The sequence below is a fragment of the Sminthopsis crassicaudata genome, chromosome 4, assembly GCF_048593235.1.
Source record: "Sminthopsis crassicaudata isolate SCR6 chromosome 4, ASM4859323v1, whole genome shotgun sequence".
NCBI lineage: Eukaryota > Metazoa > Chordata > Mammalia > Dasyuromorphia > Dasyuridae > Sminthopsis > Sminthopsis crassicaudata.
Window position 1 is genome coordinate 296,235,655 of NC_133620.1, and position 14,383 is coordinate 296,250,037.

The window sequence follows — 14,383 nt, forward strand, 5'->3', positions numbered from 1 at the left end:
CTAAGTTTCCCTCCCCCATCTCTAAGCTGCTCCCACCCTCTTCAGTCTGTCCCTCCCCCTTCAGTCTATTTTCCCTGGATATTGCTGTATGATGTGTCTCTTGGCAGCCAACCTTCCATTGCCTGGGAGACTGAAACCCATTCTTTCTCTTGGAATTGTGAATGAGATGGAGGGGAAGATTTGATCTTGAGGTGATCACAAGATCCAATTTTGGGGGCACCTGAGAAATAGGACGATATTTCCTTTCCCCCTCCCTTTTTTCAAGTTCCCTTTTACTTTTCCCTTGCGTAACTTTCTTCCTCCTTTCTATCTCTCCCACTCCTCACCCCCCTCAACCCTCCGTTTTACCCTCTATTGTGACACACAGCTGCTGGCAGTGTCCTTAGGCTAGTCATGCCTCCTTCTTTACTATCTCCCAAGCCCGTCCCTGGGGGTCCAAGCCGGGACCCAGCATTCTTGGTTTCCCTTTGGTTGAGTTGGGGAACAGCTTTAGGGGTGGCAGCTTGTGCAGTGGCACTACTAACTCAGCAAGCAGAGCTCCAGACCCTGAGGGAAGAGGTGGCCCAGCTGAAAGGGAATGGAGGGTCTCACCAGAAGGGAGATAGGCAGCCCTTGCTGATCCTCCACAAGCAGGTGAGTGAGGGAAAAAGGAGGGACATTGGAAAAATGGGACTGGGGTAAACTGAATTCCTGTGCAGTTGGCAGTTGGTTATAATCTCTGCCCTTTCAGGCCTCATTACAATCTGAACTCCTAACCCTAAAATGGAATATTGGGGAAGCAGTCTGGTTTGGAAGTCAGGGGAAAGTCCAGATTTTCAGTAAAAGCTTATCAAATGTAGCAGATGCTGGAATACAGCCATTAGGATGAATACTTGAAGCTAGAAAAGGAGTGTAACACATGTGTCTCAGAGGATAGGTTGTTTGGGTGGTGAGAAAGGAGAAATTTAATGGAGCAGAACCCCTGGGATTCAGTTTAATCCTAATTCTTTTTCTATAAGCAGAGCACTGATGAACTGGAAGCTTTGAAGGATGAGGAAATATTTAGAAGGAAGAGAGAAGTCCTCACCCAAGAACATCAGTACAAGAGTGAGACCTCATGGGGAAGCAACAAAGAGCCCTCAGTTTTAAGGTTGAGGAGGAATGGGACTAGAGTTTAGGGCAAAGAGTAGGTGATACAGCTGAAAGCACCCCTTTTTCTCCCTTAGGAAAACGTTCAGTTTTGCACCTTATTCCCATTAACAGTACCTCCAGAGGTGAGTATCATTTTGGATATGGTTTAAGGAGGCAAGGAAAATTGGAGTCAAGGGGATGGATTCATGGGTCCCCAAGGGGAGTAGAAGCTGTGGGATGGGAAAGTCTTAGAATTATAGGGAGTTCTTCTGATAGCCACATTACTCCTTACCTCCAGAGGATTCTGATGTGACAGAGATAATGTGGGAGCCAGCACTGAGGCATGGTGGAGGTCTGGAACCACAAGGACATGTTGTTAGAGTCCGGGAGACTGGAATGTATCTTCTGTACAGCCAGGTAGCCTCTGAGATACTTTGATTCAACTTTTTGGGGGGTTGTGTACCTCTTTGGCAGTTTGGTGATGCCCCTGAAAAACCTTTCTCAGAATATTTTAAATATATAATACACATAAGATTACAAAGGACACCAATTATATTGAAGTAAAAATCTAATTTTTCACCCATCTACATTCATTGATATTCTGAAATCCCTCGGTTTAAAAACTTCTGCCATAAAGGAATAAAATGCTATAAAGACCCCCTCATCCATAGCCTTATAAGGTCATGTCCCCACATTCCTGAGAATTATTGGTTCCCTTGGGATCAGAGTCAATATATCCCAGTCCCCTGCTCAGATCAGGATATAGAAGACCCTTCTTTTCTACCTCATACCACGACAGAAGTCTACCTCTTTCTTGGCTGACTCAGAAACTACAAAGTACTGCCTTCTTTAATGGCCTTTTTTTTCTCCCTACTACTCTGATCTGCCAGGTGCTGTTTCATGATGTAACTTTCACCATGGGCCAAGTGGTTTATCGGGAGGGGCAAGGAAGAGAGATCTTATCCCGATGTGTCTGTAGCATGCCTTCCAATCTCCACCAGGCCTATAACAGCTGCTATACTGCAGGTGAGGGGGAAAAGATGATGGCTCAGAGTGAACTAGGGAAAAACTCCTAAGTCTTAGGAGGGATATGGGGAGAAGAAATGTCCATTATCATAAAGTGGGCATATCTGGGGTGTTTGATTAAAAAAAAAAAAAGTAGGAAAAAAAGGGGGTTAAGACAAATGGGTATTGGGAGATGATTTAAAAAGTGATATAGTTTGGGGCAGCTAGGTAGCACCATCCCTGGAATCAGAAGGAGTTCAAAATCTGGCCTCACACTTAGCTGTGTGACCCTGAGCAAATCTTTTAACCCTAATTGCCTGGGGAGTTGATAAGAGGAGAAGGGATGCAGAGAACTATGGACTAAAGAGGAGGAAAGTGATAACACATCTGGGTCTTCAAAAGGGATATGTGGTTGTCTGAAGTGTTTTTTTTTATTTCTCCCCTTCTCAGGTGTGTTCCAGCTATACCAAGGGGACATTTTGAGTCTCACAATTCCTCGGGCAGGAGCTAAACTTGATCTCACTCCCCATGGCACTTTCTTGGGTTTAGTGAAACTTTGAGCATTGAGAAGAGATTAACATAGATATGTATATGCTCCAGACAGCCAAAGGGTAGACTAGGCAAAGGCCTGGTATTTTAGAAGAGACTACTTCCTGTTCTTGACCTAATTCTCTCCCCTGTCCCTTTTCCTCCTATTCTTGATTCTTTTCTCCCCACTCCTATAGACAAACTTGGGGCAGAAGTATAAAGGATCTGATCTTCTGGACCCCAGTTCTTTACTGCATCCTACTCTCCAACCTATACTGTATCGCTAGTATTCTTCCACAACAGCAGTACCGCCTAGTGGCAAATTGGTGACATTATCCTCCCAGTGTACTGAACTCCACAATGCCTTGCTCCAAAATATTAAATATATTCCTCTCAACCAACCATAACCATATTCCTTAACTCCTGACTTCAGAGTCCATTTTTACACATTTTAGAATTCCTCATTTGTTCACCTGATGTACCATCCTCAGATTTGCTCACTACATACTTCATCATCCTTACTGTAAAAGTATTTAAATAGTCACACCCTTTGGATTTCAGTTTTCTCATCTGTAAAATGAAAGACCCACAAAGGTCTAAATCTGTGATCCTAACATCTTACGTACATGAGGTTTTACATTTGGCAATGTCAGAGAATTATAGATTTTAAAGTCAGATTTTACAGATAAGGAACAAAGTCCAAAACATTAGGATAACCCATTCAAGACCTCACACCTGAAGGCAACTCAGTTGACTTTACACCATATTTAATCTCATCTATTCCCCACAAACAATCCCTCATGAGCTCTCCTTTTCTGTTTGTCCATCACTTGGTCTTAACGTGCATCAAAGTGAGTGTAGCAGTCTGTCCAATTACTTCTCCCAGTGCACTTCCTAATTCAGTCCCCAGTCTTCCTCAAGCCAACTATCTTCCTAGTCCTTAATTACCATCTAAATCCAGCTAGTTTATTTGTCCCTACAACCCAATCAATTTCGATTCTTAACCCCACCACAATATGTTCTATTAACGGTGCCTCGTTAATCTGCCCATTGGCTTTGCAAAGTGTTTTACTTTTCTCATTTGATCCCATTGATTGATTCTCATCCCTAGAACCATTCCAGGGCATATTTCTTCAAAACTGGAAAAAAGATTACAGGTATCTAGTCTAGCGCTTCATTTCCCAGGGAAGCTGGTCCATGACTCCTCCTTATGAAGAGCCTCTTCCTGTCATCTTCATTCATTCATTCGCTCAGTAAATAAAACATTTACTCAGAATGCTGTCGGGCTGGAAGCTCCGCGTCCAGACACCTCTGCTCCAGTCGGCCTTTGTTACTTAGGGTTTGGGCTCTTTCTACATCTGCTATCACCATCCTCATCCTCCCTCTACAATCATCCCTACTTGGGTTGCCTCCGCCCTCTTCCACATAGTCTGACCCCGAGGTCAGTCCAGAAGTGCTCCCAGGACAGCTCTTCCCTTCGCCCAATCAGTTTGAGCCCGGGGTTCGTGGCTGAGGCGTCCCGGAACGACCCACCCGCTCCCCTCCTAGAATCGGCGGTTGGGACCGAGTAAGAAGTGGGAGGAGGAGGGGAAGGCATCTATGGGGAAGTGGGCGGGCTTCTAGAGGTGCACGCGCAGTCTAGTGCCGGCGTGGGCGTGAACTGCTGCGCAAGGTGCTTATGGGAAGAAGGCGGGACCGGGCCTTAGGCCAGGCGGGGTGTCTTTTGAGAAGTGAAGTGCTTTTACGCTTGCGCGCTGGTAGGTAGTGATGTATTAATCCGGCGCCGCTTTAATCCCGGTGGCCCAGGGGCTCGCGGGAGGGGAGGGGAGAAGAGGGAAAAGGAGGGGAGGGGAGAGGAGAGGAGAGAAGAGTGGAGAGGAGAGAAGGTGAGGGGAGAAAGAGGTGGGGAGGAAAGAGGGGAAAAAAGGGGAAAGAAGGAAAGGGGAAAAGTAGCGGTGGTGGGAACGAAGGAGGCGGTGGCGGTTGTAAAGCCGAGGAACGTGAGCTCGAGCAGAGGAGGCGAAGCGCTCAGTCCCGTGAGCGACAAGGGGGAGAAAAAGGAGCTGCCACCGGGATGAGCTGGGGAGACTGAGACGCCTGGGCCCACCTCCCTTTCCCTCCCGTTACTCTTCCAGCTCCCCCTCCTGCTCCCTTGGTGAGGACTCAGCCGCGAGACCCCTCCCCTCTCAGAATGCTCAGCACTAACCACACCCGTGCTAGAGGGGCTCCTGCCTTTTTCCGGGGAGAGATGTGAGATAGGAGGTTGTGGTGGAGCTCGAGCGTTTGCCCTACACCGAGGAATGGATCCCTCCCCCCCCCCCCCCCCGCAGCCAGAATGAGCTCTCCCCCTTCTTCTCACTATCCTCTTCCTTACCCCCTCGGAAGGGCTTCTCCCCTTAGGGAAGAGCTCTACAAGCTGAACCTCGCCACCCCTCCCCCTTCCCCTTTCCTTTAGCCCCAACCCAACACCGCGAACTTTTTGGGATTCCCGATGTCCAGAGAATGAAGCATTTTCAGGTTTTGATAAAAGGAACGAGGGGGGGGGAGGGGGGATGATGGCGGCGGCCCGAAACAGTATGGAGCTTTGAAGATAGAGCACTTGGAGCTTTAGAGGGGATAATGAAGAAAAGAGTGATGAAGGGCAGGGGTGGATTCAAGAACGGGGAGGCTTCAGGCTGTTTATTTCTCTTATTTGTATTTTATCTTATGTATTTTCTCTTGCTCTTCCCCCCATTCTAATTATTTCCTATCTTAACACCTGATTTCCTTTTTCTAGATGCATTCAAAATTCTCTTTCACTAAAATAATTTTCGTATTTATTCTAGCACCAACTCCCTTTCCCTTCCCAGAGAGAAGCAATTTTATTTCATCAAAAGAGTTTCACATTTTAACCAGGCTTCCTTTAGTAGTCATCTGTAAACTTTGCATCTTTTTGAGGAAATTGGCCCCCTCCTCTTTAAGTCTCAGAGGTAGAATTTGTCAGCTTGTCCTAGAATTCAAGTCCTACCTATTAATCATCCTCACTGTATACTTGGAAGACTATACTTTATTGTCATTAAAACAAACTTGTTCTTTGTGAATCCCATACCACCACCCCTGTAAGTCCTGTTGTTTGACCTAAGTTCCCTTTGTTTAAAAGAATAGGTTTGGGAGGAGAAAGAATTTAAAAAGTAAAAGTTGAAGTAGAGAGGCCTTGTGATAGAAGGCTTTGAATGGAGAACTTTTCAAGAGGAAAAATTAGTATTTGCCCTTTTCTGTAGGGTGGGATCCATATTTGAAGGAGAAACCCTTGGATAAAAGGGAAAGCTATTTCAGCAGAGGAGTAGTGGCCTTTAAAATCACTTATTTTAAAAAAGTATTTTCAGTTCACAATCTGGATAATAATTCAAATGTTGGTGAGAAATCTCACAACTTAATAGTCTGCCTGTCATGGAGATGTGAAGGACGAAGTAATCTTGTTATGTGGAGTTTTGCCTCCCATATGTTTTGTTCTTGATTGTTTCTAATTTTCTATCTTAGAGAATTATGAGGAAAGTACTTGATTGTAAATACTCAACTCAAAAACGAGTTGTTATATAGGACAGGACGTTTTCTTTTTTGAAAGAAATGTTAGCTGGAAGAGGCAAAGGGCAAGATACTGATAGCAGGATGCTTAAATAGTGACTTCTTCTCTTTCTTCCTAAAGGTTACTTGAAGATGAAAGAGACCTTCCAAGGGAATCGGCCCTGGAGGCCAGCTAACCCTGGAACATCCCCCATCTTTCCATCTCCCCGTCGAGAGCGCCTTCGTTGGCCTCCCCCTCCCAAACCACTGTTAAAGTCAGGTGGGGGGTTTGGGCCAGACACAGGGACTGGGACCACAGTTCCTGCCCATCGACTCCCTACCCCTCGACCCTCCTTTGATGCTTCAGCCAGTGAAGAGGATGATGAGGAGGACGAAGAAGAGGAGGAGGAGGAGGAGGAAGAGGTGGTGGCCTGGGGACTTCCCTCAGGCTGGGGCCAGCTAGGAACACCTCAGCATCCCCGTCCTTCCCGTCCGCCCCGTAGAGCTTGTTCTCAGCGGCGCCGTAGAGCTATGAGAGCTTTTCGAATGCTGCTATACTCTAAAAGCTCCTCCTTGACATTCCACTGGAAGCTGTGGGGCCGATTGAGGGGGCGGCGGCGGGGTCCTCCACACCCTAAGAACCTTCTCCTACCCCGGGAAGGAGGAGTAGCCCCTCCTGCCACATCCCCCAGCTGCAGGCTTGACTCACCAAAGGGACCTCCTCAAGCTGGGCTGGGGCTTTTAGGGGCATTAATGGCTGAAGAAGGGGTTAGGGGATCTCCCATATTGCCCAGTGGGTCATCTCAGGAGGAAGATGGACATGAATGGACCCAGAGGTCCCCCCAGCCTTTGGAAGTTGATGCAGGTAGGTAGGACAGAAGAGGATTAAGCAGAGCAAGATGTCATGGACTTGAGGTCGGGGAGACCAGAATACCTGGAATGACCACTGAAAGAAATGTTAGCTGGGAGAGTCAAAAGGGCAAGGTGATTCTCAGGGATAGGATATTTGAATTGGGGATGGTTGTGTGTATTGGGAATGGGACATTTACTTAATGAATTTTATTACTTGCTCTTAGATGAGTCATGGGACTGGATAATGAGGTCTAGAGGACAGAAACTCTGATATACATAGAAACTCTGAATGCCAGCATATTCAGAGTTAATGGGGAATGCAGTTATACTTCATGTTTTGTCAGGGTCACACTTGGAATGATGAGGCTATGGCAGAAAGTCAGGCCTGGATTCAAGATTGGTGAAATTGAGGTTATTGGGTTGCTTTCTTGGGAAGGAAATGTATTCTGGAGTGGAAAGAACACCTTTTTGAGGAAGGGAACAACCAGTTTTACTCCCTCACTTAAAAGAAATTCTTTCAGCTCAATTTCTATCACTTTCCTGCCACTTTCCCCATTTTTTATTTTTTATTTTCTTTACTTCTTTCTTTCCTAATGGCTATCCATCTTTGCTACTTTTGTTCTTCCATCTTGTAACTTGTTGGCTTTTCTTACTTTAGTCCAACTTCTTTCCCTAGTGCTGTTTACGCCAATCTTATCTCTCTTGCCCAAATTTTCTCTTTATTATGCAGGTCTCCTTACATGCTCTCTTCCTAATGGCTTTGGGGGAACATCTGGACTGGATGGGGAGCTGGGTCTGGCACCTCCCGATGCTAGTATCCTTATCAGTAATGTATGCAGTATTGGAGACCGGACTGCCCAAGAACTGTTCCAAGGAGCTGAATTAGGAGCTGCAGAGGAGCAGGAGCTTCCAGGAGAAAAGGCTGGGCAGCATAGCCCCCTTGGGGAGGAGCATGTAACATGTGTACAGAGTAAGGAGATGCCTGGTACCCTTGGGTTCAGAACAAGAGTTTTCTTCTGAGTTCTAGTGTTTTGCATTTGTTTTCAAATTGGAGTCCAGAGGTCCAATTCACTTAGTTCCTTCTCTCCTTTCCTAGGCATCCTAGATGAATTCCTTCAGACCTATGGCAGCCTCATTCCTCTTAGCACAGATGAAGTGGTAGAGAAATTGGAAGATATTTTCCAGCAAGAGTTCTCCACACCTTCTAGGTGAGCCTCAGCATATGCCCTTTGCTAGATCACTAATTAGAATTTTTTATTTTATTGATTTATTTTAGTAACTAGAATTTTAATGCTTCCAAATTAAATAGCTGTGTTTTTAGATAGGTACTGGAAGAGGGGAAAAACTATTTTTGCCCTTGAGGAGGGAACCAAAGACTGGGGGACATGATATGTGAATCTCAAGGAACTAGGGATGGGATACTTGGTAATTAAACCTGCAGACAATGTTGAAAGGGAAATGTGGGAGGGGAGGGAAGAGACAATGGTTTAGGAGAGCTCTTATGTTGTCTGGCACTTCTCTGCCTGTCTCATTCTTCTTGTGTCACCAATTCTTGGACCTTACCAGAAAAGGGTTAGTTCAGCAGCTGATCCAGTCATACCAGCGTATGCCAGGCAATGCTATGGTGAGAGGCTTTCGTGTGGCCTATAAGCGGCACGTGCTGACCATGGATGACCTGGGGACCTTGTACGGGCAGAACTGGCTTAATGACCAGGTGAGGGATAGAGTTGGGTGAGGATCTGGGGCCAGGAGACATGGATCTTATTTAGGTACAGGTTAGACCAGGTGATCTCTGAGTTCCATTCTATTCATGAGATTTTGTGATCTCTGAGGGTAGAAAAGTCTGGAAATAGGATACCTGGGTTCCTTGGATAGAATCTTCTCTAGAAAAAGGGGAGAGGGCAGGTTGAGTGGTCTTGTCTCTGTAGTGGGAGGAGGAAGGACAATGTTTCTAGGGCTTTTAAAAAATCTCTTCTAAAGTAATTTTCTTCTTTAATCCTATCTCCTAAAGGTGATGAATATGTATGGAGACCTAGTAATGGACACTGTGCCAGAGAAGGTAGGATGGACCAAATGTCTCAGGCTCTAAGATGAGCCTGGAGTTGGAATGGACAAAATTGAAAAAAAGGGGAGTGATTGTAGAACTTTTAAGTAGTGGTAGAAGAACATTTCAATTGGGGATGAGGAATGGGACAATCCTATTTTTTTTAGCAGACAAAAACACCTTTGGAAGGCCTTCCTTAGAAGAACTATAGATTTAAGACAAGATGAGACCTTAAAGGGTAGCACCATGGTACAATGGATAGAATACTAAGATTAAGCCTAGAGTCAGGAAGACTTGAGTTCAAATATAGCTTCTAACATTTACTAGCTGTGTGACCCTGGGCAAGTGACTTCACCCTGTTTGCCTGATTTCCTCATCTGTGAAATGATGTGATTTCATGTTGATCTGGAGATATGTCTAATGGGAGGCGAAGGTTTTCCTCATACTATTCTCTGTATAGTCTGTGTAGACTGAGAAGAGGTTTATTTTAATACTGCTGATCCAAAGGCAAGATGTCTGGTCTATGAGTGAAGCTGGGGAGAATTAGATTCCTGATTTCCTGAAGAAAAGATAGGAAGTGGTATTTAATTGATGAAGTCCATACTAAGGGCAGCTAGGTGGTGCAGTGGATAGAGCACCAGCCCTGAAGTCAGCAGGACCTGAGTTCAAATCTGGCCTCAGACACTTAACGCTTCCTAGCTATGTTACCCTGGGCAAGTAGATTAACCCTAACTGCCTCAGCAAAAACAAAACAAAACAAAACAAAAAAAACCACAAAAGATGAAGTCCATACTTAACAGGCTTAATTAGGGAATAACTAACACCTTCCTGCCAATATACCTCCCATCTAACTCAACCCTATCATCTTTACCATTTGCAGCCTTTTAAGAATTTCTTAAATTGAAAGCTGAGCTCCTACCAGAAACCACTTGGAAAAAGGAGGGGACTAGAAGAAATTGTAGCTCCAGGAACTATAGAGGAGGTGAAGATTAGATATCCTGAGGGGAATAGGGGCTTGTGGGAAAACAGGGATCAAAGATGGATTTTTAGGTATATTGGGATTGAGAAGGTGAAAACTAGTATTCTTTCCCTTTGAATGTCCATCCATGAAGATGCCTTCTCCCTTCATCCCCTTCCCCCAATCTCTTACAGGTTTTCCTCACACTCCATTGGTTTTCCTCTTACTTCTTTGCTTCTCCTGATGGAATTTAAACTTCCACATTTGCCCTGGAGAATAATAACCACTAACAACAATGATCTGTGTTTACATAGCACTTTAAAGTTTGTAAATCGATTTACATATGATAATCTCATTTAATCCTGAGTCAGCTCTAGACTTGTGCTGTTATTACATTTTACTGAGGGGTCTGAGGATGAGAGAATTTAAATCATTTAAGGTCACACAGCTAGTAAAGTATGTGAGGTAGGATTTGAATTGGGGTCTTCCTAAATCCAAGTCTTTTACTCTGCCCTATGCTAAGTAGAAACTCTCTTCAGTTTTACCTTCAATAATTACATTCTCTACATGGAGTTTACCTTATAATTAAAAAGGGGTAAAGGCCCTTTGCTCCTATTTGTATAGGAGCAACTGAAGATATTTGAGGCTTAGGTGGGCTAGAAGAGCTTCAGAGAAAGTGAGATGGACTAAGGATGGTGTGCATAAGCAGTTAACACGGGTCTTTCCAGTTGGCAGCAGGTAGTCTAATTATAAGAGCTTCTTTCAAAGAGAATAAAAGAGAGGAAGATATGCTTTAGCTCAAAATGCCTTCTGCCCTGCTTCATGGGCAAACAGGAACAAATGGACTGCCAGCAGAAGACTCCCTTATTCTTCCTCTCTGTTAAGGAGCCAGTGACCAGGAGGCTGTGTTAAGAGGCCAACCACCTGTCCTTTCTTTCCAAGGACCAGGAAGGATGATCCTGCTATAGGCTCTAGAATATGTAGTATGGGCAAAAGAGGAGGAGACTGGCATTGGAAGGGAATTAGAGGTAAACCTGTCCAAGTCTGGGAGAATGGGAAGTCTCCAGATATCTGTTCTGAAAACCTCATAAATCTTTTATTTTGGGGGGAAGACAGCAAAATATAATGGAAAAAAGTGAACAGAACTTTGACCTTTGAGGTCTGAACAGCTAGGACTTAAAATTAAAACCATAACTCTTCCCTATCCCTAGTTGTGTGAATCTGGGTAAGTCATTTAACTTCTTTGAAGCATAGATTGTTCATATATAAAATGGGGGAAATGCCTGTAATACTTAACTCACAATTTTATATATATATGCAATGCTACAAGTGGTTCTTTTTTGAAAGACATTAATTGCATATTATAAAGACTCCTTATTACATTAGGGAGAATGGCTCTTTTTTTTTAAATTAGATATCAACCTCTTTGTACCTATCTTTGAAACAATTGAGGATGTTCCCATATTCCTCACTTCTCTCATTTTTTTGATATAAGGAGTAATTGAGGAAAGAAAAAAATGGAGAGAATTATTCATTTTTTTTTTTTTCCTCTACTTCAAGTGTAGGATAAGATTTAGGATTAGAGATCTGATCCCAGTTTCCCAAAGATCCAAGGATTTAAAGAGTGGCTGACAGGGAAAAGATTGTGGGAAATAGGATGCCAGAGAAGGGGCAGGAAAGTTTCATTGCTGAGGAACCAATTGCCTAGATTTCTTGAGGGAGTAAGTACTGTTTGATGGATCAGGTATTAGGGACCTAGGTATTTCAGATAACTCTTACTGGCTCTTGTGTCATTTCGACAGGTTCATTTCTTCAACAGTTTTTTCTATGACAAACTCCGTACCAAGGGTTATGATGGAGTAAAAAGGTGGACCAAAAATGTGAGTTTCAGAATTATTCTCTCCCGTCTACCAGTAATATTTTTCATCTTTTAAGGAGTAATTCTGTTTCTCATCCCTTCCATTTTTTCACTTTCTTCTGATCTTCCCCCAAAGATTCCCTGCCAAAGAGCAGATGTAATCCATGATTAGCAGAATAGTTCTCAACATCTTTTGTGTTTATCATTGTCTTATATCTTTCCACATTCATCACTACAAAACTCACAATCCTGAATGGGGTGATGGGGAGAGGAAATGGCTTGCAGATGAGACCTAGCTCTGGGGGATCCAGGCATTCAGCTCATTCCTTTTTAACCTAGTCGTCTAGGTCCTTAAAGCCATGGGACATGCAGCTTGCACTTCTTCCAAATTTCTTTCTAAAGCTCAAGTGTCTCCTTCTCCCCAAATTCTTAGCTCACATTTCATTTTCTTTTCCCAGGTGGATATCTTCAATAAGGAACTCCTACTGATCCCAATCCACTTGGAAGTACACTGGTCACTTATTTCTGTAGATGTGAGGCAGCGGACCATCACTTATTTTGACTCACAGCGTACCCTCAACCGAAGATGTCCCAAGGTGAGGAATTGTGATATGAGCCTATTACTAAGGGATATAATTAGTTATTGATATTGAGAAATTGAAGGATTTGATGTTAGTCAAAAGGAGTATTAGTGTGGTCTCTTTTTAAAAATTTTTCTTTTTTCTTTCTTTTTTTTTTTTTTTAACTATATGATACTATATGTGACTGTATTGTTAAAAAATCTTTTGACCAGGTAACTATATGGCGAAGTAGATACAGTACTAGCCCTGAAGTCTGGAGGACTTGAGTGGAAATTTTGCCTCAGACATCCTAGCTTTGTGACTGGACAAGTCACTTAATCCCACTTGCCTCAAAAAAAGGAAAAAAAAATCTTAAGACCTCAACTTCGGTTTCCACATCTGTAAATTGGAGATAATAAAACCCAGGGTTTTTAGAGGGCTATTTATTTATTCATTCATTCATTTATTTATTTATTGCTGAGGTGTCAGATCAGATTTGAACTCAGGTCCTCTTGACTTCAGGACTGGTGCTCTATCCACTGTGCCACCAAGCTGCCCCTAGAGGATTATTTTCAACATGACATGAGATAATGTAATCAGTGTTTTAGAACCTTAAATTATTATATAACTGTTGGCTAATATTCTTCCTACCAATTCAGCATATTGCTAAGCTACCTACAGGCTGAGGCAGTAAAGAAGGATCGATTAGATTTCCACCAGGGATGGAAGGGTTATTTCAAGATGGTGAGTAAATCAGTATAGTACTTGAATGTGTGGGGGAAAGAGCTTATATATTCAAAAGCTTCCAGGCATAGTTGATGTATTTTTTTTCTTCCTACCAGAATGTGGCCAGACAAAATAATGACAGTGACTGTGGTGCCTTTGTATTGCAGGTGAGCCAGTCGGTAGACTGTATTACTATCTTCTCCCCTGTATTCTGTCATTTCAAACATGAGGAATGACAGCAGGCTTTCTCTGAGTATCACCACCATCTTAGAAATCCCAGAAGGGCTTATTCATTCAGCCTTTTTTTTGTGGCTTTCTAGCCTCTTATATTGGGATTCAGAATATTGACTATATCTGGTCCTCATATTGTTGAGCTCAGAAAAGACTTCTAATTGATTACAACCAAAATTATCCTCTTAAGAATTTTCTCACTATTTTCTTTGTTGCCCTTACTGTCCCTTTTTTACTTCATACCCAGTATTGCAAGTACCTGGCCCTGTCTCAGCCCTTCAGCTTCACACAGCAAGACATGCCCAAACTTCGTCGGCAGATCTACAAAGAACTGTGTCACTGCAAACTCACTGTGTGAGCCTTGGATGCCAGGCCCCCCACCCTATGTGAAGGCTGAAGAACATCTTTACCCTCTCTGACCTGCAAAAACCTATTCCTTTTTCTCCCTAGACCCAGTGACTTTCTCATATATATTTGTTTTTCATATTTAAATGTTTCCCTTGGTTTCTGGGTTTTTTTTTTTTGTTTTGTTTTTTTTGTTTTTTTTTTAATCCCTATTGATTTGTGGGGGGTAGGATTGGCACTGGGAACCCCCTTTCCTTTCTCTATCCCTCTATCCTGAAGGGAGTGTGGTAAGAGGGTGTGATGAGCACTTCCCTTTCCATATTTATGGAACTTGGAAGTTTTTTTTGTATGGGGATGGGTGGGGGGTGGGGGGGTCAGGGTAGTGGATTAAGGGATTCCTGTATGCCATGCCATCAGATTTTGCCTGTTTGTTTATCTACATATATATATATATATATATATATATATATGTCTGTATGTATATATATATATATATATATATATATATATATATATAGATAGATAAGATAGATGTGTGTGTATGTGTGTGTGTGTGTGTGTGTATGTGTGTGCGTATGTGTGTGTGTGTGTAAATATATATGTATATATATAAACAGTCAGTG

The 14,383-nt window shown here is 43.3% G+C and overlaps 1 protein-coding gene across 1 annotated transcript; it reads left to right on the forward strand.

The window, feature by feature from the left end:
* The first annotated feature begins 126 nt into the window (after positions 1–126).
* On the forward strand, positions 127–13,926 carry SENP3 (SUMO specific peptidase 3). Its single transcript, XM_074311816.1, is given in 16 exon segments — positions 127–633; positions 1,002–1,086; positions 1,206–1,253; positions 1,409–1,527; positions 2,001–2,136; positions 6,329–7,051; positions 7,769–8,008; positions 8,135–8,246; positions 8,605–8,752; positions 9,050–9,097; positions 11,843–11,920; positions 12,357–12,494; positions 13,118–13,129; positions 13,131–13,202; positions 13,301–13,351; positions 13,663–13,926. Coding segments are annotated over 16 exon segments (2,361 nt in total). The 5' UTR covers positions 127–393; the 3' UTR covers positions 13,774–13,926.
* Positions 13,927–14,383: the final 457 nt, after the last annotated feature.